Genomic DNA, 27761 nt, shown 5'->3' with positions numbered 1-27761 from the left:
GAACTTAACCAAAAACTTAATGTTTCGGAACAAGCCAACGATTATCTAAAATTTGCAAACTGCAGTTATTGCACTAGTTAGCACCCACCCCCCCAAACCATCCTCTCCCGCAGAGCAGACATTTGGTCAGTGTGCGTTGAGAACTGTGTATCAAAGAGGATATTCCAGATGATCCCAAACCAAAAACCACAGATAAACTGGGAGACCTACTCCTTAGTAAAGTCCAGAAGTGTGATGTTCAAATTAGATGACCCTGACCTACACAAGAAATCAGGATACGACTTCTGTAAAGTTATCAGGGATGCCAAAAGACAAATACAGCCGCAGATCAGCCATCAATTGTTGATAGGACTTGCATGCTATAACGGACTACAAAGTCAGGCATCATCGCTGTGCTTCCCTTCCTGATGAGCTTAACATATTCTATGCATCTTTAAACAGCAAAGAATTGAAATATCACCACCCAGCCCGACAGCTTCAAATGCACGGGAATCGAGAGTCACTGTTCTGGAGAGTGAACCCACTCAAAGCAACAGGCTTGGATGGTATCCCTGACCACGTCCTTTGATCCTGCACAAATCAGCTAGCATGGGTATTTGCAGACATTTTTAACCTTTACCTGCTGCAATCTGAGGGTCCCAATTGCTTTAAGAGCACTATTATCTCCATAACTAAGAAAAACAAGGTAACATTCCTTAACGACTACCACCTGATGGCTATGATATCCACCATCGTGAAGTGTTTCCAGAGGCATGCATTGACTCCAACATCCCAATTTTAATGCACTTGCAATTCATTTGCTGCTGAAACAGATCTGTACTTGAAGCTATTTCCAAGGTTCTACACTCATCTCTGGAGTATCTTGGACAGTAAAGATACCCAGGCCAGACTACTGTTTATTAATTACAACTCTGCCTTCAATTCTGCAATTCTAAGCAAACTCATCTCCAAACCCCTAAACCTGGGACTCAACACTTCCCTTTGCAACTATATACTTGATTTCCTAACCAACAGCCTATAATCAGCAAGGCTGGGCAGCAACACCTCTGCCATGATCATTCTCAACAATGGTGTTCCACAAGACTGCATCCTCAGCCCCCTGCTCCACTCCCTGTACACTTATGATTGCATAACCAGATTCTGCTCCTTAGCCATCTACAAGTTTGCAAATGATACCACTGTAGTAGTCTGTATTTCAGATAACGATGAGTTGGAATACAAGGAGGAGAAAGAGTGCCTAGTGACATGGTGTCTTGATAACAGTTATCCCTCAATGTCATCAAAACAACGGAACTGGTCATTGCCTTCACAAAAGGGGGGCAGGAGGCAAGTTTCAAGTTCCTCTGACTGGACAACGCCTATTGGCTATTGTGGTCCAACCATGTTGATGTCATGGCTGAGAAAGCGGACTAGTGCCTCTACTCCCTCAGAAATCCAAAGTAATGTCCTTTTTTGTCCTTCAATTTTTATTGATGCATCCAACAAAGCATCCTATGCCGATACATCATTGCCCTGCCCATGAGCACTCACAAGGGTGGCACAGTAGCAGAACAATTGGCACAATGCTTTATAGTGCTAGGTGTGAGATCGGGATTTGATCCCACCCCCCCATTAATGAGTTTGTACATTATCTTTGTGACATGTGGATTTCCTCCCACATTTCAAAGATGTATAGTTAAGGTTAGAAAGTTGTGGACATGCTATGATGGTGCCGAAAGCAAAACGACATTTGAGGGGCTACCCAGCACAATCCTTGCTGATTTGATTTGACACAAACTATGCACTTCTCTGTATATTTCAATGTACATGTGACAAATAACTGCAGAGAATTGTGGACACAACTTAGCATGTCACAGTAAGACAACTTCCCTTCCACAGAGTCCGCGTACATTTCTCACTGCCCTAGTAAAGTAGCCAGGAAATTCAAACATCTCACCCATACCCAACATTCCTCCTTGCCTCCTCCCATCAGACAGTGATACAGAAGTCTGAAAGCATGACAGAAAAGGTTCAAGTTTCTATCCTGCTGTTACTAGACTAAAGGATCATTCCCTAGTAGGATAAGCTGAACTCCATTTCACGATTTTACCTTGTTGTGACCTTGCACCTTAGGTCCACCTGCACTGCACTATCTCTGTACTGTAATACTTAATTCTGCACTCTTGCTGTTTTAGCTTGTACTACCTCAATGCAATGCTGCAATGAATTGATCTGTATGGACTGCAAGTTTTTCACTGTACCATTTACAAGGGGGCAACAATAACCTAACTTACCAAACATGGTCAGTTTGACAATTAGCAAATGAAAAACTTTAAGACAAGATCATTATTGTCCAACCACCCATCAAATCAATGCAGTGTGCGCATCATCTTAAATTTTCTGAAAATGCAATTACCTTCCCAGTTACTTGTCTCAGTCACACTTTTCAGATCAAGCCGAGTAATTTCTGGGCGCACTTTGTTATCCCGAGTAGAAACTTCTAGACTTTTTGGCATATTAGACTCTTTATTAGCATTTAAATCATAGATCCCAGAAAGCAGTTTCTGAAAAAGAATATGACAACAAAAGTTTTATTTAACTGTTAACCATTCGTTAATAATCTATTAGATCCTATGATAGTCAGTTGAAATAAAGCATTCTAAAGCAATTTCAGGGCTGACCTGCAAAGCACTGATTTCTCAGTGCGCTTGGTCTAACCAAACACTCACAGGTATATACTCTTGAAAAGAAAAAAAAATGCTTAGATTGTATATTGCTCTGCAGGAATTTGGCATAATTCCCCATCCCTGCTAGCATCTCCCCAATAATGAAATCCCCCACAGCTCAGTATAAAGTGGCTGCCTGTTTACCACACCACTCACCCTGCCCCACCAAACTGCATATCTCAGACACACTCTCCGCATTCCACTATGGAGGAATTCATTACTGTGGAAGTACCAGGATCCCTGCACAATAGCAAGAAAGACAGAAGGTCATGCCTAGTTCCTGGCTAGCAACTGTAAGTACCACATCCCTCCATGCTGTAATAACCCCTTTTACACTCAGCATATTCTCAACACTTACGTGAGATACCAGTATACAGATTCACACAAGTATCTCACTTGGGCAAAAACATTTTGGAAACCGAACCACAGCATGCTGCTGCTACTTTATTGCACCTTTAGGGCGAATGACAAACTTCTATGCCAAGGGGAACCTGCAGGATCCAGTTCATCCAACAAAAGAATTTTGAACTATATTACTTTACCAAGCTATATATTAAATTCATAATTTTTTATTTATTTTGCAATGTTGCTATTGTTTGGCTCACTTTTAGCTAAAAGAAGCAATAGCATGTGATGTATAGGATTTCTCCAATTTTCCATTGGATTCAAGACCCTATGATAGTTCTAATTCAAATCTGGTGCTTTTCTTAATCCTGCTTCAAATCAATCACTACTTCTAATTACAATATTCTCAAAAAACAACTATGTACTCACCTACCTTGGTAAACTAAACTATATTCCTCTATTTGCTGCTATTTAAATAATTAATAATGATAAAACAATTATTTAAGACAAATAATAAACCTACTCTGATTACTTGTGACATTTTAAATTGAATATCATGCGAAAAAAATCACTTATATAAAACTTTGCAAAATGTTGTTACTCACCAAAGTTAATTTTGAAGAATTATCCACTCTGATTTCAGAAAGCGAAATACATTGTTCCCTGCGTAGACAAAACATTTCACATTTTGCCTCTGGCTCACTTTCAAAAAGTTTTCCAAATGTGATTTTTCTGTATGGTCCCACAGCCAAACAATATACATTGCACAAATATTATTTAAAATTCATCTCACCATAATGTACTATTCTAAACACCAAGATGGTACATTAAAGCTTAAAGAATATGAAACTAAATACAACGTGAACACTCAGGACTACCACATGGTCAAAAGTAGACCAGCTAAAATTGTCTTAAGTTGTTAATTTTCCACATAAATATCAGCTGACAACTTTAATTATTTGAAAACAAGTTGGAAATAATGAAACAAAATATATTTTCAGAATATTCAGTTCATAATCTGTTTATGTGCAGCTTATAGACCTAAAGCTGCATCAAAATAATTCAATTAAACAGGCCTACTGCAGATGACTAAAATTAAGACACAGATCCAGAAATCTGGAGCAAACACAGAACTGCTGGATGAACTCAGAGGTTGAGCACATCCAAGGGGTTGACCCAATCTCTGCAGCGCTTGAGATTGTGAAGGCAGTTTGAGAACTGCTAATAAATGCAGACATCCCACCTCTCCCAGAAGTTCTGGGAGTCTCCCGCATATTGATGGTGGCTCCCTGTTGCCCACAAATTATATACAATATCCTGGAAATGAGAGCGAGAGAGCGAGAGCGAGAGAGATCCATAGCAGAGTGTTCCAAAAAAAAGAAAATATAAAATGTACGTCACCCCACACTACATTAAAGTGTATCCCTGCCTAATAGGGGTCAAAATAATGACAGTGTTGCTCACTGCACTGTTTGCAACAGTGACTTTTCTATTGCCCATGGTGGGTTAAGACTATAATCCCTGAGCAGACCGTCCAGTTCATCTGGCAAAATGCCTCATCGCCAGATCTCACCAACAGGCACCAAGACCTTGCCTGGCTGGCGGTGAGAGAGGCCCTCCCAGTCAGGGCACTCCTGTACGTCCGGAACGTCGTCTCCGCACCGCACTGCCCACGGGAGGACTGCAGTGAGGAGGAGTCTGTGACCCACCTCTTCACACACTGTCAGTTCGCAAAGAGGGTGTGGAGGAGGATGGATGGGCTAGTGTCACATTTCATCCCCAGCAGCTGCGTAACAGAGGACTCTCTGATCTATGGGCTGTTCCCGGGGACGCACACAGAGACCAACATACGGTGCTGCTAGCAGATCATCAACTCGGTGAAAGATGCTCTTTGGTCGGCCCGAAACTTGATGATCTACCAGCACATGGAGATGTCCATGGGAGAATGCTGCCGACTGGCACATTCTGGGCTGCAGGAGTACGTGCTGAGGGATGCACTGAAACTCGGTGCAGCCACCGCAAGGGCCCGGTGGGGAAGGACCACGGCATAGGTTTCTTCACCCACGGGAGTGTGAGGGGCCGGGTGGCGGGGAGTATACCCCTCAACAATGATGTGGTAAGGCGAACAACTGGAGTGCCACATGGGTGGCCATAAATATGGATATGTACAGACTGTAATGGAAACATATGTAAAGGATGGGAAGTTATTGAATGGTTTATTGTATATATTTATTTTTGAATAAAGTATATTTTGAAATATAAAAAAGACTATAAAAAACATGTTGAGGTAAGTTCAACAGGCGTCATTCGTTCATCAGCATAGCTAACCTTATTTAAACTAGCTGGCTAGCTGCTAAGGAGCTACTCTATTGCAGACATCCCACCTCCCGCAAATTGATGGTGCTACCTCCCTGAAATATGTTTTTGCAGGGTGGGATGTCTGTAAATGCATAATTATGAGGGTATTAATAGGGCAAATGCACACAAGCTTTTTCTACAGAAGTTGGTGAGACTAGGACTGGAGGTCATGGGTTAAAGATGAATGGTGAAATATTTAAGGGGAACCTGAGGGGGGGATCTTCTTCACTCAGTAGTGCAAATTTTAACAAGCTGCCAGCTGAAGTGGTGGATGAGGGTCAATTGCAACATGGGAACTGGAATGCCAGAGCAGCTAGTGGAATGGTTGTAAGTAAGGTTAAAGAACATGGATCTTTTGATATTTTAGCCATTAATGAGACTTGCCTGCAGAAGGGGCAGGACTGGCAGCTCAGTCTTCTGGAGTTCCATTGTTTTAGACATGATAAGAGTGGGAGGGATTAAAAGGAAAGGGACAGCATTACTAGTTTGGGAAAATGTCATAGCATTTCTGAGACAGGGCAGTCTGAAGCTATATGGGTGGAACTGAGGAATAAGAAAGGAATGACGACATTAATGGGATTATACTATAGACCACCCAATAGTCAGTAGGATTTAGAAGAACAAATCTGTCGGGAGATCACAAATAATTTCAAGAAACATTAAGTTGTGACAGTAGGTGACTAACTTTCCAAATATTGACTGGGAATCCCACACTGTGAAAGGGCTGGATGGGACAGACTGTCAAATGTGTTCAGGAAATTTCCTTAACCAATAAATAGTGGTGCCAACTCGAGAGAGTGCGATACTGGATTAGGGAAGGAGACAGGTTAGGTGACAGAAATATGTGTAGGGAATCACATCGGATCTAATGATCATTATTCCATTAGTTTCAAGATAATTATAAAGGAGGATAGCTCCTCAAATTGAGATTTTAACCTGGAGAAAGGCCAATTTGACGGCATCAGAAAGGAATTGACAATTGCGTATTGGGACAGGCTGTTTCCTGGCAAAGGTGTGCTTGGTAAGTGGGAGGACTTCAAAAATGACATTTTGAGAGTACAGAGTTGCTATGCTCCTGTCAGAATAAAATGCAAGGCTAACAGATTTAGGGAATATGGGAAGAAGGAGAACGGGAAAAAGGAGAACGGGAAAAAGGAGAACGGGAAAAAGGAGAACGGGAAAAAGGAGAACGGGAAAAAGGAGAACGGGAAAAAGGAGTAGGAGGTGCACAGCAGTTATAGGCAGCAAGGAACAAATGAGGTACATGAGGAGTACCAGAAGTGCAAGAGATCACTTAAGAGGGAAATCAGCAGGGCCAAAAGATGGTATGAAGTTGTTCTAGCAGACCAGGTGAAGGAGAATCCCAAGAACTTCTACCGGCACATTAAAAGTAAAAAAGATAGCAAAGAACAAACTGGTCCTCTTCAGGAGTTTGTACATTCTCCCTGTGACTGTGTGGGTTTCCTCCGCGTTCTCAGGTTCCCGCCCACAACCCAAAGATGTACCAGTTGGTAGGTTAATTGGTCATTGTAAATTGTCCCATGATTAGGCTAAGATTAAATTGGGAGATTGCTGGGTGGCATGTCTCAAAGGGCTGAAAGGGCTTATCCCACTCTATCACAATTTTTTTAGAAAAAAGATCAGTGTGGTCATCTGTGCACACAACCAAATGAGATGGAGGATTTTTTGCATCTGTATTTATTCAGGAGATGGACATACGGTCTATAGAAGTGAGACAAAACAGCAGTGGGGTCATGGTCCATATTTAGATTGCAGCGGAGGAGGAGTTTGCCATCTTCAGGCAGTTTACTTATATATTTAGAAATACAGGACAGAACGGGCCTTCCTGGTCTAATGAACCGCACCACCCAGCAACCCATCTATTTAACCTTAGCCTAATCACCAGACCAATCAATCTACTAATCAGTATGTCTTTTGTATGAAGGGAGGAGACCTATGTGCTCTCAGTAAGGATACACAAATTTCTTACAGAGAGCATCAGAAATGAACTCCGAACTCCGATCTCCGATGCCCCAAGCTGTAATACTGTTGTGCTAACCTCTACGCTACAGTAGTGATTAGTGTGGATAAATCCTCAGGGCCTGACAAGGTGCTTCCTTGGACCTTGTGAAAGGCTAGTGCAGAAATTGCAGGGGTCTGAACAGGATTAGTTAAAATGTTCTTTGCCATGGATGAGCTGCCAGAGGATTGGGGGATAGCTAATGTTGTTCCACAGTTTAATAAAGTCTCTAAGAATAAGCAAGTAAATTATGGGCCAGTGAACCTTGTCAGTAAAGGATAAATTACTGGAAGGTATTCTAAGGGAATAGATATTTAAGTATTTAAAATAAACAGAGACTGATTACAGATAGACAACATAGTTTTGAGCATGGAAGGTCGTGTCTAACCAATCTTACAGATTTTTGAGAAGGTTATGAGGAAAGCTGATGAAGGAAAGACAGTGGATGTAGCCTTTGTGGACTTTAACAAGATCCTTTGGCAAGGTCCCTCATGAGAGAGAGACCAAGATGATTTATTCACTTCAATCACTCGGGATGAGGTAGTAAATTGGATTCAACATTGGCTTTGTCAGAGAAGCCATAAACTGGTAATAGATGATTGCCTCTCTGATTGGAAGCCTGTGACTAGCGGTGTGTCATAGGGATACAGATGCTGCTTGTCATCTGTATCAATGACCTGGATAGTAACATGGTAAACTGGATCAGCAAATTTGCAGATGACACCAAGATTGTGGGCGTAGTGCACAGCAAGGAACGCCATCAAAGCTTGCAGCGGGGTTCTGGACCAGCTGGAAAAATGGACTGAAAAATAGAATTGAATGCACACAAGTGTGAGCTGCTGCATTTAGGAGGACAAAACACTAGGGCACTGAGAGGTGCGGTAGAACAGAGAGATCTGGGAATGCAGATCATATTTCCTTGAAAGTGGAGTCACAGATAGACAGGGTTCTAAAGACAGCTTTTGGTATAATACTCTTTATAAAACAAAATATTGAGTACAGAAGTTGGAATGTTATGTTGAAGTTGTACAAGGCATTAATGAGGATTAATCTGGAGTATGCTGTGCAGTTCTGGTCACCTCCCTGTTGTAATTATATCAATGAGATGAAAGAGTACAAAGAAAATTTAAAAGGATGGTGCCAGGACTTGATGTCCTGAGTTATCAGGAAAGGCTGAATAGGTTAGGACATTACTCCCTGGAGTACTGGAAAATAAGCGGAGATTTGATGGAGGTATATAAAATTATAGTGGTATGGACAGGGTAAATGCAGGAAGGCCTTTCCCACAGAGGTTGGGTGGGACCAGAACTAAAAGTAATGGTTTAAGGTTGAAAAGTGAAATGTTTAAGGATAACCTGAGGGAGAACTTCTTCACTCAGAAGGTGGTGCAAGTGTGGAATGAGCTGGCAGCAGAAGTGGAGAATGTAGGTTCAATTTTACCATTTAAGAGAAGCTTGGATAAGTACATGGATGTGAGGGGTATGCAGGGCTATCATCTAGGTGCAAGTTGATGGGACCAGGCAGAATAGCAGGTTGGCATGGACGAGGTAGACCAAAAGGTTGTTTCTGTGTTGTAGCACTCTATGACCTCACAGATGCTGTAATAAATTCCTCCAGCAATTTTTTTTTTTGTTACTGCAAAGTACCAGCTCTTCCACTAATGTAAAAAGACCTACAGTACATATTAAGATCGATACAGTTGTATTTGTGATCTTATGTACGTAAGTGAAATTTGTATTTTATGAAAAGTATTTTTTAAATATTTAAAAAGACAAAGAAATTACCTTTCTTCTTTATTATTGTTTTCTTCATGTGCAATTGGCTCATTGTCCAGGCTTTCTTCAGGCACATCCACGAGTGGAACTTTGGGAAGAGAACAGCTTTCCACAACCTACAAGACCCCAAAATTAAAGAAACTATTTAGGTCCATCCCGAGACTTATGTATACATTATCTGAAAGATGTGTACATCTTTCGCAAGTAGAAGCATATCTTGGCAAAGAATATGAATGGCTGTAAGCCTGCTTGCTTCAGCACTTAACAAATAAACCCAAATTATTTTTGAAGATACACTTCCATGTGACTCTATTAAATATGAAAAAGTGTCAGTTACAATTTTCTCTGATCGAGATTTGTTAAACTATCAAGAAACCAGCAACTACCAATACCAGCAATGGCAGGTTCAAAAATATGTGCAAATATGAATAACTGTGTTTTCCCATCTGAGAAAGAATGTAACTGTAATCCAAAAACTGCTATGTCAATTAGCTATTTGCTTCATTGACAATGTTTGCCAAAAAGAGTTGATAAGAAATCATTTAATACATTTATCATCATCTGATTTTCCAATTTGCAAAGAAATGCTGTGATAGATTTTAGACTGATTTTGAAATTTAAATCACAATATCTAGCTAATATGTCAAACATGATTGGGTTCTATATTAAAACACCTATCAAATGATAATCAAATTGAATTGCCTCACGTCTTTTCCCACTGATTGAGGAATGGCAAATGGAGTTTAATATGAATATTGCAAGGTTTGCATTGTGGGAAGATAAATGAGGGTACAACTTTCATTGTGAACCGGAGAGTCATTACCACTGTTGTAGAACAAAAGGACCTGGCAGTACAACTATATAGTTCCAGGAAAGTGGTGTCACAATTAGATGGCCTGGAAATAGGTTTGGCACAGTGGCCTTCGTCAGTTAAGGCGCTGAGTTCAGAATTTGTAATGTCATCTTGCAGTTGTACAAGAGATTTCTGAAACTATTTGTAAAATACTGTGTTCAGGTTTGGCCTCCTTGCTATAGAAAAGATGCAAAGGTGATTTACAGGATGTTACTAGTACTTGAGGGACTGAATTGTGGAGAGGGGTTGAACAGGTTGAGATTATTGTCATTGGAGCTTAGGAAAATGATGATATAGCAGTATATAAAAATCATGAGGTGCCTACATAGGGTAAATGCACTCTGTCTTTTTTCTAGCATTGGGGAAATCCAGAACCAGAAGGGCACTGAGTTCAGAATTTGGAATATCATGTTGCAGTTGTACAAGACATTTGTGAAGCCATGTGTAGAATACAATGTCCAGTTTTGGCCCCTCTGTTATAAGAAAGCTGCACAAGAGATTTACAGGATGGCTACTAGACTTAAGGGTCTGAATTACAGAGAGAGGTAGCTGCTGAGGAACGGGAAGCAATTCATATTTACCAATGCCTTGTCATTGACCTTTATTATTGTGTGGTGCCAAGAAATTAGCAGAGGATCTTTATTTTGTGGATGCCCAGCATACAGGTCTCCATCTCATGTACTTCAGTGAATGTGTCATTTGCATACTGCAGCTCAGTAACTGTAATTGAGATGATCTTGGTTTTGCAGTAGAGCTGATGTACAGTAGGTTGAGCAGTTTTTCCATCTGTCCTGGAGGTTAATGACATCTGCAGAAAGCTTGGAGTGATAAGACTGAAAACCATTGGGCCAATTACATAGCTTTGTACGACACCAAGATTGCGTATATTGTAGACACCTTTGTTATAATCAGTCTGCATGTCATTATGATGCAGGTCTGAGGAAATGACAAATTTTTGCAAGGAGTTAAATTTGAAAGAAAATATGAGAGTCACTCTTAGTTCCCTGAATTAAGTGTTTTTGCAAAGTCAATAAGGCCAGTGTTTGATACAGTCCCCTGAATCTTTCCTTAAGTTGCCAACGTAGATAACATTCCTTAGACCCTCCAGATGGATTGAAACCATGCTAAGACTTGGGAGACAGAGATGGTCATGAAGTAAAACTAAGTGTTTCCAGAAAATATGCAAAAGCAAGTGGTGTCAACTTCAGAAATCGTCACCGAGGGAAGGCAGCTTTGCAAGAAACAGGACAGTAACAATTTTCAACTCTCCAGTAATTACTGTCTTGTCTCCCTTTCTCTTCACCATTTACACCTCGGACTTCAACTACTGCACAGAGTCTTGTCATCTTCAGCAGTTTTCTGATGACTCTGCCATAGTTGGATGCATCAGCAAGGGAGATGAGGCTGAGTACAGGGCTACGGTAGGAAACTTTGTCACATGGTGTGAGCAGAATTATCTGCAGCTTAATGTGAAAAAGACTCAGGAGCTGGTGGTAGACCTGAGGAGGGCTAAGGCACCGGTGATCCCTGTTTCCATCCAGGGGGTCAGTGTGGACATGGTGGAGGATTACAATTACCTGGGTATACGAATTGACAATAAACTGGACTGGTCAAAGAACACTGAGGCTGTCTACAAGAAGGGCCAGAGGAGACTGAGGTCCTTTAACATCTACCGGACGATGCTGAGGATATTCTACGAGTCTGTGGTGGCCAGTGCAATCATGTTTGCTGTTGTGTGCTGGGGCAGCAGGCTGAGGGTAGCAGACACCAACAGAATCAACAAACTCATTCTTAAGGCCAGTGATATTGTGGGAATGGAACTGGACTCTCTGACGGTGGTGTCTGAAAAGAGGATGCTGTCCAAGTTGCATGCCATCTTGGACAATGTCTCCCATCCACTACATAATGTACTGGTTGGGCACAGGAGTACATTCAGCCAGAGACTCATTCCACCGAGATGCAACACAGAGCATCATAGAAAGTCATTCCTGCCTGTGGCCATCAAACTTTACAACTCCTTCCTTGGAGGGTCAGACACCCTGAGGCAATAGGCTGGTCCTGGACACATTTCCTGGTGTAATTTACATATTACTATTTAATTATTTATGGTTTTATTACTATTTAATTATTTATGGTGCAACTGTAGCGAAAACCGATTTCCCTCGGGATCAATAAAGTATGACTATGACTATGACTAATGTTAACACGAGGAATTCTGCAGATGCTGGAAGTTCAAGCAACACACATCAAAGTTGCTGGTGAACGCAGCAGGCCAGGCAGCATCTCTAGGAAGAGGTACAGTCGACGTTTCGGGCCAAGACCCTTTGTCAGGACTAACTGAAAGAAGAGCTAGTAAGAGATTTGAAAGTGGGAAGGGGAGATCCGAAATGATAGGGGAAGACAGGAGGGGGAGGGATGGAGCCAAGAGCTGGACAGTTGATTGGCAAAAGGGATTTGAGAGGATCATGGGACAGTAGGCCGAGGGAGAAAGAAAAGGGGGGGAGGGGAATGCTCAGACTGATGGTTTGAGATGTGTCTATTTTAATGCAAGAAGTATCATGAACAAAGCGTATGAGCTTAGAGCATGGATCAGTACTTGGAGCTATGATGTTGTGGCCATTACAGAGACTTGAATGGCTTGGGGCAGGCTTTAGATCAGAAAGGACAGGGAGGGAGGCAAAAGAGTTGGGGCTGTGGCACTGCTGATCAGAGATTGTGTCACAATTGCAGAAAAGGAGGAAGCCATAGAGGGATTGTCTATGGAGTCTCTGTGGGTGGAAGCTAGGAACAGGAAGGGGTCAATAACTCTATGCGGTGTTTTTTATAGATCACCCAATAGTAACAGGAACATCGAGGAGCAGAGAGGGAGACAGATTCTGGAAAGGTGTAATAATGACACAGTCGTGGTGGAGAGAGATTTTAATTTCCCAAGTATTGATTGGCATTTTCCTAGAGCAAGGGGTTTAGATGGGGTGGAGTTTGTTAGGTGTGTTCAGGAAGATTTCCTGACACAATACAGTATGTAGGTAAGCCTACAAGAGGAGAGGCTGTACTTGATCTGGTATTGGGAAATGAACCTGGTCAAGTGTCAGGTCTCTCAGTGGGAGAGCATTTTGGAGATAGTGATCATAATCTTATCTCTTTTACCATAGCATTGGAAGGGGATAGGAATAGACAAGTTCGGAAAACGTTTAATTGGAGTAAGGGGAAATATGAAGCTATCAGACAGGAACCAGCCTCCGGGTCCAACACATTATTCTCCGTAACTTCCGCCACCTCCAATGGGATCCCACCACTAAGCACATTTTTCCCGCCCCCCCCCCCCGCTTTCCGCATGGATCGCTCCCTACGCGACTCCCTTGTCCATTCGTCCCCCCCATCCCTCCCCACTGATCTCCCTCCTGGCACTTATCCTTGTAAGCGGAACAAGTGCTACACATGCCCTTACACTTCCTCCCTTACCACCATTCAGGGCCCCAGACAGTTCTTCCAGGTGAGGCGACACTTCACCTGTGAGTCGGACGGTGTGATATATTATGTCTGGTGCTTCCGATGTGGCCTTCTATATATTGGCAAGACCTGATGCAGACTGGGAGACCGCTTTGCTGAACACCTACGCTCTGTCCGCCAGAGAAAGCAGGATCTCCCAGTGGCCACACATTTTAATTCCACACCCCATTCTGATATGTCTATCCACGGCCTCCTCTACTGTAAAGATGAAGCCATACTCAGGTTGGAGGAACAACACCTCATATTCTGTCTGGGTAGCGTCCAACCTGATGGCATGAATATTGACTTCTCTAACTTCCGCTAACGCCCCACCTCCCCCTCGTACCCCATCATTATTTATTTATATACATACATTCTTTCTCTCTCTCCTTTTTCTCCCTCTGTCCCTCTGACTATACCCTTTGCCCATCCTCCTGGGTTTCCCTCCTCTCCCCCTTTTCCTTCTCCCTGGGCCTCCTGTCCCATGATCCTCTCATATCCCTTTTGCCAATCACCTTACCTCTCCAGCTCTTGGCTCCATCCCTCCCCCTCCTGTCTTCTCCTATCATTTTGGATATCCCGCTCCCCCTCCCACTTTCAAATCTCTTACTAGCTCTTCCTACAGTTAGTCCTGACGAAGGATCTCAGCCCGAAACGTTGACTGTACCTCTTCCTGGAGATACTGCCTGGCCTGCTGCATTCACTAGCAACTTTGATGTGTGTTGCTATGACTAATGTTATATCATTTTCCACACATCAGAATCAGGTTTAATATCACCAGCATATGTCATGGTCTTGTTTAGCCTTGTAGCAACAGTATAACGCAATACATGATTAATATAGGGGAAAAACTGACTTACAGTAAATGTGTGTATTAAATAGTTAAATTAAGTAGTGCAAAATTGGAAATTTAAAAAAATGTAGTGAGGTAGTGTTCATGGGTTTAATGTACATTTGGAAATCAGATGGCAAAGGGGAAGGAGCTGTTCCTGAATTGCTGAGTGTGTGCCTTCACACTTCAGTACCTTCTTCCTAATGGTAACAACAAAAGGACATGTCCTGGACATGTTTTGTCTAACTTTTATCCCATCCTGTTGAAAGATCACCAATCTGAATTGCTAGTCCCATTTTTCTCTCTTCTTAGGTTGTATGATCTAAGTATTTCCAGCATTCAACTTCATAATTCATTTCATAAAATATCTACATCTTTATACTTACATTTTCAACACTTTGGTGCAAATGAGTCCCAAGTACTTCCAATGTACAATTATGTAGTGAATTCTCCTGATCATCATCTCCCAAACTATCTGTACGCTGCAAAGTATCTGAAAGGGCTAGTTTGCTAACACTGGCATTGCAGCTATTCTCTTCAGTGAAATCTTCCCTAGAATGTAAAAAAAAATCAAATAAACTGCATGCCGGTGACAGAAAATTGTTCTTCTTTAAAATCAGATGCCCAATTATTTCCCATATCTGCCGACTATAACCATTATGGCAGAGATTTGATAAACTAATTGTACTGATGCAAAATGCAAATTGAAGACCTTTTTTTAAAAAAAGACATTAATTTAATGATAAAAAGCCTCTGACAATCAAGTCCAGTTCCTGGTCTTCACCTGTGGCTTAGTTACCTGAGCCCAGCGGAACAGTTTCTACTGACAGAAGGGGTAGAGGTGAGCTACTGGCACCTTAAAACCAGTCACTTTGGGTAGATGGGGCTCATCAGCCATGGTTGGCAGCTCATCTAGGCAAAGAAAAACTCTAATCTCAAACCTCCACTGCCTTGTAGCTGTACCCACTCATGGGGAAGGCTCTGGGAGTAAATCCCGAGGAAAAATCCAGAGCTGGAGTCCCTAATGCAGTCCAACATTGACTGGCAATTCCTGAAATGCTGCTGGTGCCAAACTGTATTGGTCTCTGCCGTTCCTTTGTGTTCATCAGATGCACCAAGAGGGAGAGCTTGCTACATAGGCAATAGCTTGCTCTCCATATTGTACTGCCCTGGCTTGCTTATCTAGACAACTAGGGTGCAACATCCATGGTCGATCCTGACTGAAGGAGGCCTCATCATCAATTTGATATTTAAACCAATTTTTTGGCAGAAAGTTAAAGCTGAACTCAAAGGAAGGGAGAATAAGATATAGTCAAGATTACTGTTACATTCTAATTTGATGCTGACTACTAACATCCTCAAATTTTGTTGACATATCATTCAATACTTCCTCTAGCATTGATTAGCTAAATAGAATTTATTTTAAATAATTTTTAAAAATACATAATTTCCTGACATACAGATCAAAGTGAAATTATGTGGAAGCAATTTGCATATTTTTATACATGCAAATTGAAAGACTTGAAATTTCTCCAATTTCACATGATTTATTTAGATACAAATTAGACTTTCAAATAAACAGTTCACATAAAACATATCAATATACTTCTCGGTAGTAAAGGAATAGTGCAAGAAAATGGCATCAAGGTCGATCATCCATGACACAGATGAATGGTGAAGAGATCGCAACAGGTCAAATGGCCTAACATACTCTTATTTCTGATTACTATACAAACACATTCAGTTTGACTTGCATCTTGAAAGTTCTTTATCTTTATTTTAAACATACTGTACATGTCCAAAAATTTCTAGTCATAACAACAATTCACACAAAAGCCATTATAAAATGTTAGTAGGCAAAAGAAATCCTTTCATAGCACATACTCATTCTCAGGATATACAAAGGAGTTCAGCAGGGAATTAAGTAGAGAAGTAAAGAGAATTAGCCTCCTCCTTTACAGTGAGAAAAATAAACTTTTCTATAGAATGGGAGATAAAAGAATAACATGATCAAATCTTCCTCATAAAGAGAATGCACCCATTCCAGCTATTCAAACGTCAAACCTTCTCTGAACAATGGTGCAACTTGAATGTAATATGCCTCTTCATAACAGTTTTAGATGGACTGTAGATATGTCTCCCAAGATGGAAGTGAAGCAAGTCTTAGTTTTACAGAATGCAGGAAGCTTACAAGGTAACTGCTATCCAACTACATGGACATTGCTAATTCTGTATCTGGCTCACTAGCTGATACCTGCACATTCTCATGTCACTCACTAACGCCCTCATTCCCACACTCCCCATATGCTGCACAACTGTTAAACTGACCAGGCCCCCATTTACCACCCTCCCTTTAATTTCACTGGGTTCACTGAGGAAAAAAAAGTTATATAACTGAACACTGAATTAAAAGTTACGTTGGGGTAATAATAAGACTTGTATCTATAGTCCAGAAAATCTGCTAGTCTGACACTACTGAAGTCCCAGTGTGCTGATTACCTTTTACCATATGAAGATTGTATTGTAATTTCAATAATTTAAAATATTTTCATAAATGAAACCATTAACACTAGACTCAGTCCTCCAAATGTGGCCTCTGTATAAATATATGCAAGACAAGCTTTTCACTGCACCTCAGTACATGGGACAATAATAAACCAAGTCCAATTCACCAGTGCCCTAAAAATCAAAACCTGCAATCATTTTGTATTCAATTCCCTGGACAACTTATTAATTGCTGTATCTGCTAGCCAATCCTTTGTGAATCACACACAGCTCTGCAATCACACACCATTTGGATAAATGTGCTTCTTTATTTTTCCTGCCTAAAAGTAGAATTTGGTATTTTCCCTGAATTATACTCAATTTGTCAGACCACTGGCTCTTCAACTTAACTTCTCACTATTTGTATCCTCATTGTGTCCTCTTTACAGCTTACCTTCCTACCAATCTGTCTCATTTATAAATTTAACAAGAGTTGCTTTAGTCCCTTTACTTAAATCACATATCAATTATAAATATATTATTTTCCTCCCGAGACACTTCAAAATAAGACTTCCTGGTTCCTATAATGAGAGTGTCAATTGAACCAAATCAGAAATATCAGAGGTCTAATCATTCTGAACAGCTGATTTAAGTTAGGGTGGCAGCAAGAACATTAACATTAGTGTCAATTTTAATAAGAGAAAATTCAGGAATTCCTACTCTTTACCCCTTAGGAGCAAATAAAACATGAAAAGTATTTGTAATTAGGGCTGTTTATGTACTTAAACCAGCTGCAAAAATGTTGTGTACTTACTCTGCAGGTACAATCACTTGGTTGACAGAGGAACCATGAGCACTGCAAGAGAAAAGTACAGGGAGTAGGGAAATAGTGCAAAAATGCACAGAAATTGTAAATTTACAAAGATAAGAATCCTAGTTATCCTATATTACTGTAGGAAAATAATTTCATTTTTATAGCAATTCTCTTAAGGCTTAGGTCAAATCAAATGGCTCTTTGGGCAAAGTAAAACCCTGTCTTTTTTTTTGAGACTGTAACACTGGAAAGTCAGCAGATAATTTAAGAACAGAATCCAGTATTGACAGAGACAAACTACCAACTTATAAGCTTTTATATACCTGAGGAATAAATATTGCCAGAAAAGAAATTCCAAGCTCTATCTTGCGTACGGCTATGGGTCCCAAAAGGGCAGATACAACTATACTTCTACATTTTAATCTGACTCAAAGCCTCCAAATTGTGAGCATCCCTCAAAACTTTAAGTACCAGCCCACACCACGTCCATCCAAGCTTTTACAATATTTATACCCAAATCAGTGCTACTTATAATTTTGTTAAATGTTTATAATAGGCAAGCAAATCATCCTATCATCCATTCAGAAAAGAAAAATATAAATATTAATTTTCACCAAGAGGAATTGAACATTCACTGATGTTTCAGATGGCAAAACAATAAAAAAAAATTGCTGTGAATGGTACACGAAACTGTATTACATATTATTTCCAATCAGTTCACAAGTTGTCTCCATGTTACAGCTTTTATGAACTGTCTGCAACACAAATTGAACATTTGTATTCTGTACCTTCTAACACTTAAAAAAATCTTTCTAACCTGCTTTCTAATTTCAAAATAAAAAATCACAAGGTTACTCAGCCACCAATAGTAGTTTGCTGACCTCTTGACAATACTAAATCAAACATTTACATTTGGGCAATACTGATCACCACACATACTTTGCAAATTAAGTTGGATGTTACTGGACGCTCACCATATTAGTTCTCATTTACCACCTTTAACTATATCCAGGTTATCATACAATTAAAATGAACATCAGGTTCATCAATAAAAAGTTACCGAGAAGTTTTATAAATGGATGAGTAATCCGTTTATAATGCTTATAAATATGTTCCTTTAGTGAAAATGATGTTTAACGTCTAACATTTTTCTTTGTTGGAAAATAGTGTCTATTTCAAGAACCACCTTAAAGCAATGCTCAAGACTGTTACTTTTCTTAAATCCTTAAAGAACACTTGCAGTAACCAAATAAAGATGTTAACAGAATTCATCTTCTTTAGTCCATACTAACAATTTCCCCTCAACCTATACTGCTGTACTTGCAGAACAGAAGAATAAAATGCACCTGAATTGTCAATAGAGATGGTATTTTATAGAAGGCAACTAATGTAAACACATTAATAGACTTAGTATTTTACTACACTGAATCAGGAATTTTAGCTTTATAATGGCACAAATCTAAAAGACTTGATAGCTTGAGCTCAGATGTGAACACTGTACACAGAATTCCTCAAGGAAGGCACAGAAGAATACAGCCTTAATGCAGGGAAACAGGATTAGTGTAAATGAGTAAACAGGTCACCATGAATATGGTGGATCAAGGGGCCTATGTCTGTGCTGTGTAACCATTACTTTCTCTAGAATTGTGCATCAATTCCAAATCAGAATCAGAGATGAAAAAGAACAAAAATACAATACACACTGATGTACTTCGCATATATATTCCACATGATAAGTAGATAATAATTTACCTTGTTGACAAAACAATATTGTCAGATTCAATTATATTCTTGGTCACCAGCAAGTGCTCAGTATTCACCATCAACAACATCCTCTCTTTAGGAAGTTCATCAGTTTGCCCAGTTTTATTGCTTTCTTCACATGATTCAGTAACCTGAAATTTCAAAACATAATACTAGCATCATGGAAAAAACAAAGCTAGTGGCATACTGAGCCAATGTTCCTCTGAAACAAAAGAAAATAATAAGATATTTTCAGTAGCCAAGTCTTCTGAAAGATTCCTACAACTTTCAAATAAAAAAAATTACAGAAAAGTAAAAGTAGTGGTAATTCCAGATAATGGTGACCAAATGCTTTGGCATAAAACCAACTGGCATGATGTCATGATAACAATCCTTCCCTCAATGCCAGCAAAGCAAAAGAGCTGGTTATAGATTACAGGAAAGGATCCGTTGGGTGTGCTCCTGTTTACAACAGTGCTGAGACAAACAGGGTTGAGTGAACATCCTCCTCTGAAGGCTAGAGGAATTCGGCATATCCCTTCTGGCCCTTACAAAATTTTAATTGATGCATCATAGGAAGCATCCTATCCAGATGTATATACAATTTGGTATACCAAGTGTTCCGCACAAGACTACCAAAAAAAAAAACAGCCCCCATTCCATAGACTTTGTCTACACTTCCCATAACCTCAGTAAAGCAGCCAATATAATCAACCCCACCCACTTAGACATTCTCTGTTCTCCCCATTTCCATCAGGCACAACACAAAAGCTTGAAAGCATGTACCACCAGGCTCTAGGATAGCTTCTAGCCTGATGTTAATGACTATTTTAACAGTCCCTAGTACGATAAGATGGACTCTTGACCTCACAATCTACTTCATTATGGCCTTGCACCTTAACAGTTGTCTCTACTGCACTTCCTTTGTAACCATAAGACCTCATTTTGCATTCTGTTTTTGCTTATCCCTTGTAATGCATTGGATGAAATGATCCATACGGGTGGTATGCAAAACCAGGGTTTTCCATTGTACTTCGATATATGTGACAACAATAAACCAGATAACTGGAAAGGTACAAATAAGCACAATCACAATTATTCTGAGGCACCGCTAGTAATGCAACTGCCTTAGAGCTCCAGCGATCCCAGGTCCAATCCCAACCTCTGTTACTGCGTGTGAGTTTGCACATTCCCAAAGGTTTCCACCAGGTGCTCTAGTTTCTTTGATGCGGGTTGGTAGGTTAATTAGCTACTTCAACTTACCCCTACTGTGCATGTAAAGGGTAGAACCTAGGAATCATAAAAATGGGATTAACACAGTATTCAAGTAAATGGATGTTTGATGGTCAGTATAGACTGTGCACTGAAGGATTCGTTTCTGTACTTTATAGGTCTTTAACAGTCTACAAATCACAACCTACAAATACAGTAAAGAAAATTTAAAACATGGAAAGGAGGATAGGGTTCTGGTAGAACCTTTATAGGCCTGAAAGCCAATTAAAATTTGTATTTTTATTATTGCAATATTGTTTACATTAATAATCTAATTTTAAATAATGCCAGTGTATGGAACATTTCAGTACTTTAGAAACACCAAACAAGGGAAGTTGTTTCTACTGATCGGAAACAACCATGGGAACTAGGGGACATGATCTCAAGGTTCAGGGAAATAGATTTGGGTCAAAGATAAGGGGAAATTGTTTTTCCCCAGAGAGTAGTGAATCAGTGGAATTATCTATCCAGGGAAGCAGTCGAGGCTACCTCATTAAATACATGCAAGATCGATAGATTTTTTGCATAGCAGGCATATTAAAGGTTAGGGGGGAAAAGGCAGGAACATGGAGCTGAGACCACGGCTAGATCAGTCATGATCTCAATAAATGGTAGACCAGGCTCTTGGGGTCTGATGGCTTATTACTGTTCCTATTTCTTATGTAAAATGAAAGCTACTACTGTTGTTTATAAATAAGTAAAAAGGGGACAGGGGAAAGAGATGCCATCAGGATAATAGTACTGAGACACAATCAAAAATAAGCTTGGACAAAAAGATGCTTCCTGAACTATTTTTAAAATGGAGAAATGATGAGAAAATAATATCTTATTAAATGGGCTCTATTAAGGGATTTTGTCAGAAATAGGACAACAGAGGGGCAAAATATTCAAATAATTAGAGGCAAGAAACATGGGGCAGCAGGAAATTGTAGAGTGAAGCAAAGCCTTAGAGGAATTCATAAAGACAAATACTATATTTGTCTCTGACATACCAAGTAGACCAAGAACCCATGCAGAAAAGATACAATATAGTGCCCTGCAAAAACATAGCCCCCACAAATATTTTCACATTTTACTGTCTCATTTTCTAAATTTAAAATATAGGTGAAGGAGGACTTTATTGATCTAGTCTATAAAACATTGTGCATCATGTCAAATCAAAAGAAAAATTCCAAAACTTGTCAACAATTTACTAAAAATGAAAAACCAAAATTATAAGGCTCGAAAAGTATTCATACCCTTTGTAATTACAGGTTTCCCCCCGCCATCCGAAGGTACAGCGTTCCTATGAAACGGTTTGTAAGCCGGAATGTCGTAAAGCGAAGAAGCAATTACCATTTATTCATATGGGGAAAATTTGTGAGCGTTTGCAGACCCAAAAAATAACCTACCAAATCATGTCAAATAACACATTAAACCTAGAATAACAGTAACATATAGTAAAAGCAGGAATGATATGATAAATACACAGCCTATATAAAGTAAAAATACTTTTCCACAATCATTGCCGCACTGTCCTCCGTAGCGAAAATCTCACACAAGCACTTTCAGCAGAAACACGGCGCAAGCGCTCTCGGCAGAAAATCTCACGCAAGCGCTCTCAGCAGAAACACTCTCTCCAGTAACCTTTAAGCTATGAAGCTGCCAAATCATACCAAATAACATGTAAAAATACACAGCTTATATAAAGTAGGAATAATATATCACTTAGGGGGAATTGGGAAGACAGCGCAGAGCACACTGATGATGGTGTGTTAGGCTGAGTCGTCAGAGGTCTGGGGTGGTGCGGTGGTCCCCACCCTCCAGGCAGCGAACAGATACCGATCTGCGGGGAATGCAGCGTGCAGCGGTAGCCGGGGCGTACCCAGCACGTCTTTAAGAAAAAAACCCGAAACAAGCAAGCTAATTAATTAGATGCCGCTCGGCACACAAATGTCGGCCCAGATCAGAGGCAATTGCCGATTGTGTCGCCTCTGATCTGGGCCGATTTACATGCCAGGCAGCACCTAATTAATTAGCTTGTTTATTTCAGCTTTTTTCTTAAAGATGCGCTGGGTGCATCCCGGCTACCGCTGCATTCTCCGCAGATAGGTATCTGTCCGTGGCCCATGGGTTGGGGTGGTGGGACACTGGGGTGTCATCTCGTTGTCGGTTTCCATCAGGGCAGGCAGGTTATCTTCTTCACATTCAGTTCCTAGACGACTTCACTTTCAGTCCGTTCACTACTGCATTCGGTTTTGATGGTTATCCTTTCCTCTTCCAATTGCATCAGCTCTTCATCTATCAGTTCTTGGTCATGCGATGCCAAAACCTCTTCATCATCCTCGTCAACTTCCACAAGCCAAACTCACTTTGTCCTTGCTTCATTCACCACGATCGAAATACTTAATGATGTCTAGTTTTACGCTAAGTGTAATACCCTTACGAGCTCTTTTAGGCTTTTCTGATACCTTAGAACTCATCTTGCTAACGGCTGCTCACAGGCGCGTGTTTAAGCAATGCCGGAGAGAAATGCAGTCCTGAATCCGGGGGAGAGCGGCTGCTTGGGGCGCACGCTGCTTTTCTCACACACAGCCTTTTTTCGTAACAGTGAAAACACCTGTTAGCAAAAACAGGGAACTAATGTAGGTCTTTCATAACAGCGAGGTGTCGTAAAGTGAACGTTCAAAAAGCGGGGGACACCTGTACTAGGCTAACTTTCTTCGAAAGCAATATATTACTTTACCAACTCACCCAATGTAGAAAATTAGAGGATTACCTATTTTCAATGAACTCAGGAGAATAAATAGCCCTCTCTAAGGTCCAACAGTGTGGTAGATTTTCAACGTTCCATGCCAATGAAGACAAAAAAGCATTCAAGACTTCACAAAAAAGTGGGATGAAGTATGACACCACAGCCACACTGACTAGGTCAGGCTATTGCTCTAAACTTAGTCGCCCGAGTAGAATGACCCGTGGAAGAGAGGCTACTGTGATACCAACAGTCACTCTGTGTGAGCTGCAGATGTCAGTGGCTGCAAATACAGATGAAATTCATGACTCCACAATCTGTAAGGACTTGCACAAAAAGGGTATAATGGAAGATTGGCAAAGCGGTAGTCCTGGCTAAATAAAGAGCATATCCCTGCCTGTAAGGACTCTGCAAAGTGTCACTTAGAAGATACTGTAAAGATGTGGAAGAAGTTCTTGTGGTCAGACGAGATGAACGTGGAACTTTTTGACCTTAACACTAAGCAGGACACGCTGTGGAAATCTAATACTGTGTATCAGGCAGGTAACACCATCCCTACTGTAAAGTATAGTGGAGGTAACGTCATGCAATGGGGTTGCTTTTCAGCAGCTGGGACTGGAAATCTGGTCAGGATTGATGGGAAGATGAATGCTGCTAAGTTCAGGGAGATCCTGGATAAAAGCTGCTAGCCTCTGCCAGAAAGCTTAAACTAGGGAGAAAGCTAGTCTTTCAGCAGGATAACAACCCAAAGCACACTGCCAGAGCAACCATGGAGTGGCTTCAAATGAAGAAAATTGATGCCTTTGAGTGACCCAGTCACAGTCCTGACCTTAACTCAATCAAACAACTCTGGCAAGACCTCAAGATTGTTGTCCACTACCCACTCCCCAACTAGCTGGCATTGCTTGAGCAATTTTGCAAGGAGGGATGGGCAAATTTTGCACCAAGCTAATAGAGATTTATCCAAAAAGACTACTGGCTGTAATAGCTGCGAGAGGTGGTTCAACTAAGTACTGAGAAAAGGGGGTGAACATTTTTGGACAGCTGACATTTCAGTTTGTGAATTCTTAGCTCTTCGTGCTTTAGAATCTTCCCTAGTTTTAAGACTCTACTGTGCAAAAAGGAGCATGTGATTCACAAATAAAAATTCTCAGTTAAATTGATCAAAATTCCTGGAAGTACTACTCATTTATGTGAACAAAGGGGTGGGGCTAAATACTTTTGCAAAGCACCTTATATTCTATATTGCATGATGTACACTTAATATCATTCGCACCCACCTAACTTGACTCATTAATAATCATTTGGAGCAATGTCTAAAAGCTTGTAGAAACTAACAAGTTGGAAACCACATTTAGGGCTGAGTATGCAGATTTCCCTCCTACCAGCATGGTTTGGTTTAACATGCTAATTATCAGGTGCTCCTTCAGATAACTTCAATAGCATGACCTCTGCAGTTAGAATATGGAGTCACTAAAGACGGCTCCTTTTAACTGCATCACCAAAGTAACTTACAGATGAGACTCAAAGCAAAATAATTGAAGTGTTTTTTTTAAAAAGACAATTGACATTTTTCCCCCCAAACATGCATTTAACACAAGATCATGCTCTGGAACATAAACATTAAAATTTAAACTCATGTTCAAGTGTCTACTGCATGCATATTGATAAATCAATATTACTGGATTTACAATTGTACTTTTAAATCACAGGACAATTTTCATCTCTACAGCTGAAAATATAGGTCTGCACTGTAATCTGATGGAGGTGAAAAGTGGTTTGTAGAAATAGCATGAATAACCAAAGAAACCACACAACACAATCACTGACAAAGGTGTGAAGGTATATAATCAATGCCCCTTCCTACCCCTAACAACCTCATTCCTCCATCCTTATATATTGGTGGTTGTCTGTCACATCCAACAATGACAGGAAACCTGCACGGAAGAGTTTTTAAAAAGTGGAAAAGCCGTCACACAAAGGCATCTCTCAACCTTGGATATCCAGGTCTAGTGGTACAGACAAGGATCACAACTGGGGTATTCCTTGGCTGTAGTGGGTGACCATGACTACTTCTATGCCTCACCATGCCCTTCGTTCTCCAGGGAGCATTGCAGAACCACCTTCCTGGCCTTTGGATCTCTCTGTAGATCTCAACCATCTAGTCCACCAGAGATGACCACTTGGAAAGGCATGTCCCTATCTCAATGGTGTACGAGACCCACTGGCTACCCTTATCTGGCTTAGTCCGCCTTTCGAAGTGGTGTAGCAGGCTTACATATTACATACAAAGAATACTGATTTTAATACTTTCTGATGGCTGTACAGTCAGTAAAAAAATGTTAAAGTAATCAAACAAAGACACAATACACTATGCCCAGTGGCAGAACTGGCCAAGGTTGAAGATAATAGAGGGAATCCCATGGAAGTAAGCAAATGTAAAGAAAGCATCAAGATTACAAATGGCCTGGTGCAACCAAAAATAGTAAAGATAGAGCAACATGAAATTTATAGTAAAAGCAAAGAGTTTAATAGACAGAGGCAAACTTAGCAATTTCAATCCTCACAGAGCTGAATATGATCTTGGGTTCACCAAGATATTTTGAGAAGCAGCAAAGTGGGACTGGAAACTTGAATACAAATGAAAGATGACCCTTGATTTATTAATGTTAACAATAATACCCTGTTAATTGTGTATGTGCACACTCATGTACAAAGTTCAAAGCATCATAAATGGCATTTACAAATCTACAGTTGCTAGAAAAAGTTTGTGAATCCTTCGCAATTACCTGGTTTTCTGTATTAATTATCCATAAAATGGGGTTGGATCTCATCCAAGTCACAAGAATAGGCAAACTAAAAAAACAAAAATAATTGTACTTCTTCTCGTCAATACCAAGTACACCATTTAAACAATTACAGTCTAGGTTCAAAAAAGTATGTGAACCTCTAAGGTAATGCCTTCTTTAAAAAAAAGCTATTTGCAGTCAGGTGTTCCAATCAATGAGATGAGATTGGAGGTGTGGGCTGTAGAGGTGCCCTGCCCTATATAAAAAAAACACGAAGTCAGGTTACTGACAAAAGCCTGCTCTTCTCAAGAAAGATGTGTTTATGTGCACCATACCTTAATCAAAACAACTTTCAGAGATCCTTAGAAGAATAATTGTAGAGATGCACAAAGCTGGAAAAGGCCACAAAAACATTTCTAAAGATCTGAGTGTTCATCATTCCACAGTAAGAAAAATCACAAATGGAGTTAAAATTTAGTACTGTTGCTACTCTCGCTTGGAATGAGCATCCTGCCAAGATCACACCAACAGCACAATGAGCAATGCTGAAGGAGGAGAAAAAGAACCCAAGAATACCAGCAAAAGACCTGCAGGAATCTATAGAACTTGATACAAGTCTCTGTTCATGTGTCCTCTAAAGAAAAACATAGTACAAGAATGGTGTTCATGGAAGGACATCATGGAGGAAACCACTGCTCTCCAAAAAAAAACATTGCCACATGTCTCAAGTTTGCAAAAGGCCACCTGGATGCTCTACAACACTTCTGCGACAACGTTCTGTGGCTAGATGAGACAAAAGTTGAACTTTTTGGCAGAAATGCACACCATTATGTTTGGAGGAAAAAAGCCCAATTCACACCAATACCAAAACCTCATCCCAACTGTGAGGCATGCACGGTGGAAGAAGCATCATGATTTGGGGCTGCGTTGCTGTCTCAGAGCCTGGACAGCTTGCAATCATTGAGGGAACAATGAATTCAAAAAATGTACAAAACATTTTACAGGAGGATATCAGGATAGTGGCCCATCACCTGAAGCTGAATGGAAGTTGGATGATGCAACAACACAATGATCTGAAACTCAAAAGTAAATCAACAACAAAATGGCTTAAAAAGAACAAAACTTGTGTTTTGGGATAGCCAAGTCAGAGTCCAGACCTTAACCCAAATGAGAACTCCCTCACCATGGGAAATATCCTTTTCACATCTATACTGTCTAGGCCTTTCAACATTTGAAAGGTTTCAAGGAGATCTCCCCTCATCCTTCCAAAGTCCAGTGAGTACAGACCCAGAGCTATCAAACATTCCTTGTATGATAACCCTTTCGTTCCCGGAATCATCCTTGAGAACCTCCTCTGAACACTCTCCAAAGCCATCACATCTTTTCTTAGGTGAGGAGTCCAAAACTGTTCACAATACACACACACATCTTTTGTTACTAGTACAGAAAGGAATTTAAACTACGCACAAAAAGGTTGCCACCCTCTACTTCGTTGGCATGTCAAGTATATTTCATTATCATACACAATCCTTTTCCGGTTTCTGATACAGA

The 27761-nt window shown here is 40.4% G+C and overlaps 1 protein-coding gene across 1 annotated transcript in view; it reads right to left on the bottom strand.

Annotated features, from left to right (window-relative positions):
* LOC140200971 (protein FAM13B-like) overlaps positions 1–27761 on the bottom strand; it is a gene marked incomplete at its 5' end in the record, with an annotated part of 150514 nt that overhangs the window by 63602 nt on the left and 59151 nt on the right. Inside the window, 6 exons of the mRNA XM_072264611.1 lie at positions 2396–2543; positions 3656–3713; positions 9213–9319; positions 14764–14929; positions 17676–17717; positions 19428–19570. Of these exons, the coding sequence (XP_072120712.1) occupies positions 2396–2543; positions 3656–3713; positions 9213–9319; positions 14764–14929; positions 17676–17717; positions 19428–19570 (664 nt within the window). The remainder of the gene's footprint in view (positions 1–2395; positions 2544–3655; positions 3714–9212; positions 9320–14763; positions 14930–17675; positions 17718–19427; positions 19571–27761) is intronic.

The sequence above is a fragment of the Mobula birostris genome, chromosome 7, assembly GCF_030028105.1.
Source record: "Mobula birostris isolate sMobBir1 chromosome 7, sMobBir1.hap1, whole genome shotgun sequence".
Taxonomy (NCBI): Eukaryota; Metazoa; Chordata; class Chondrichthyes; order Myliobatiformes; family Myliobatidae; genus Mobula; species Mobula birostris.
The sequence above is the reverse complement of the archived record's forward strand: the minus strand, read 5'-3'. Positions and strand labels throughout refer to the sequence as shown.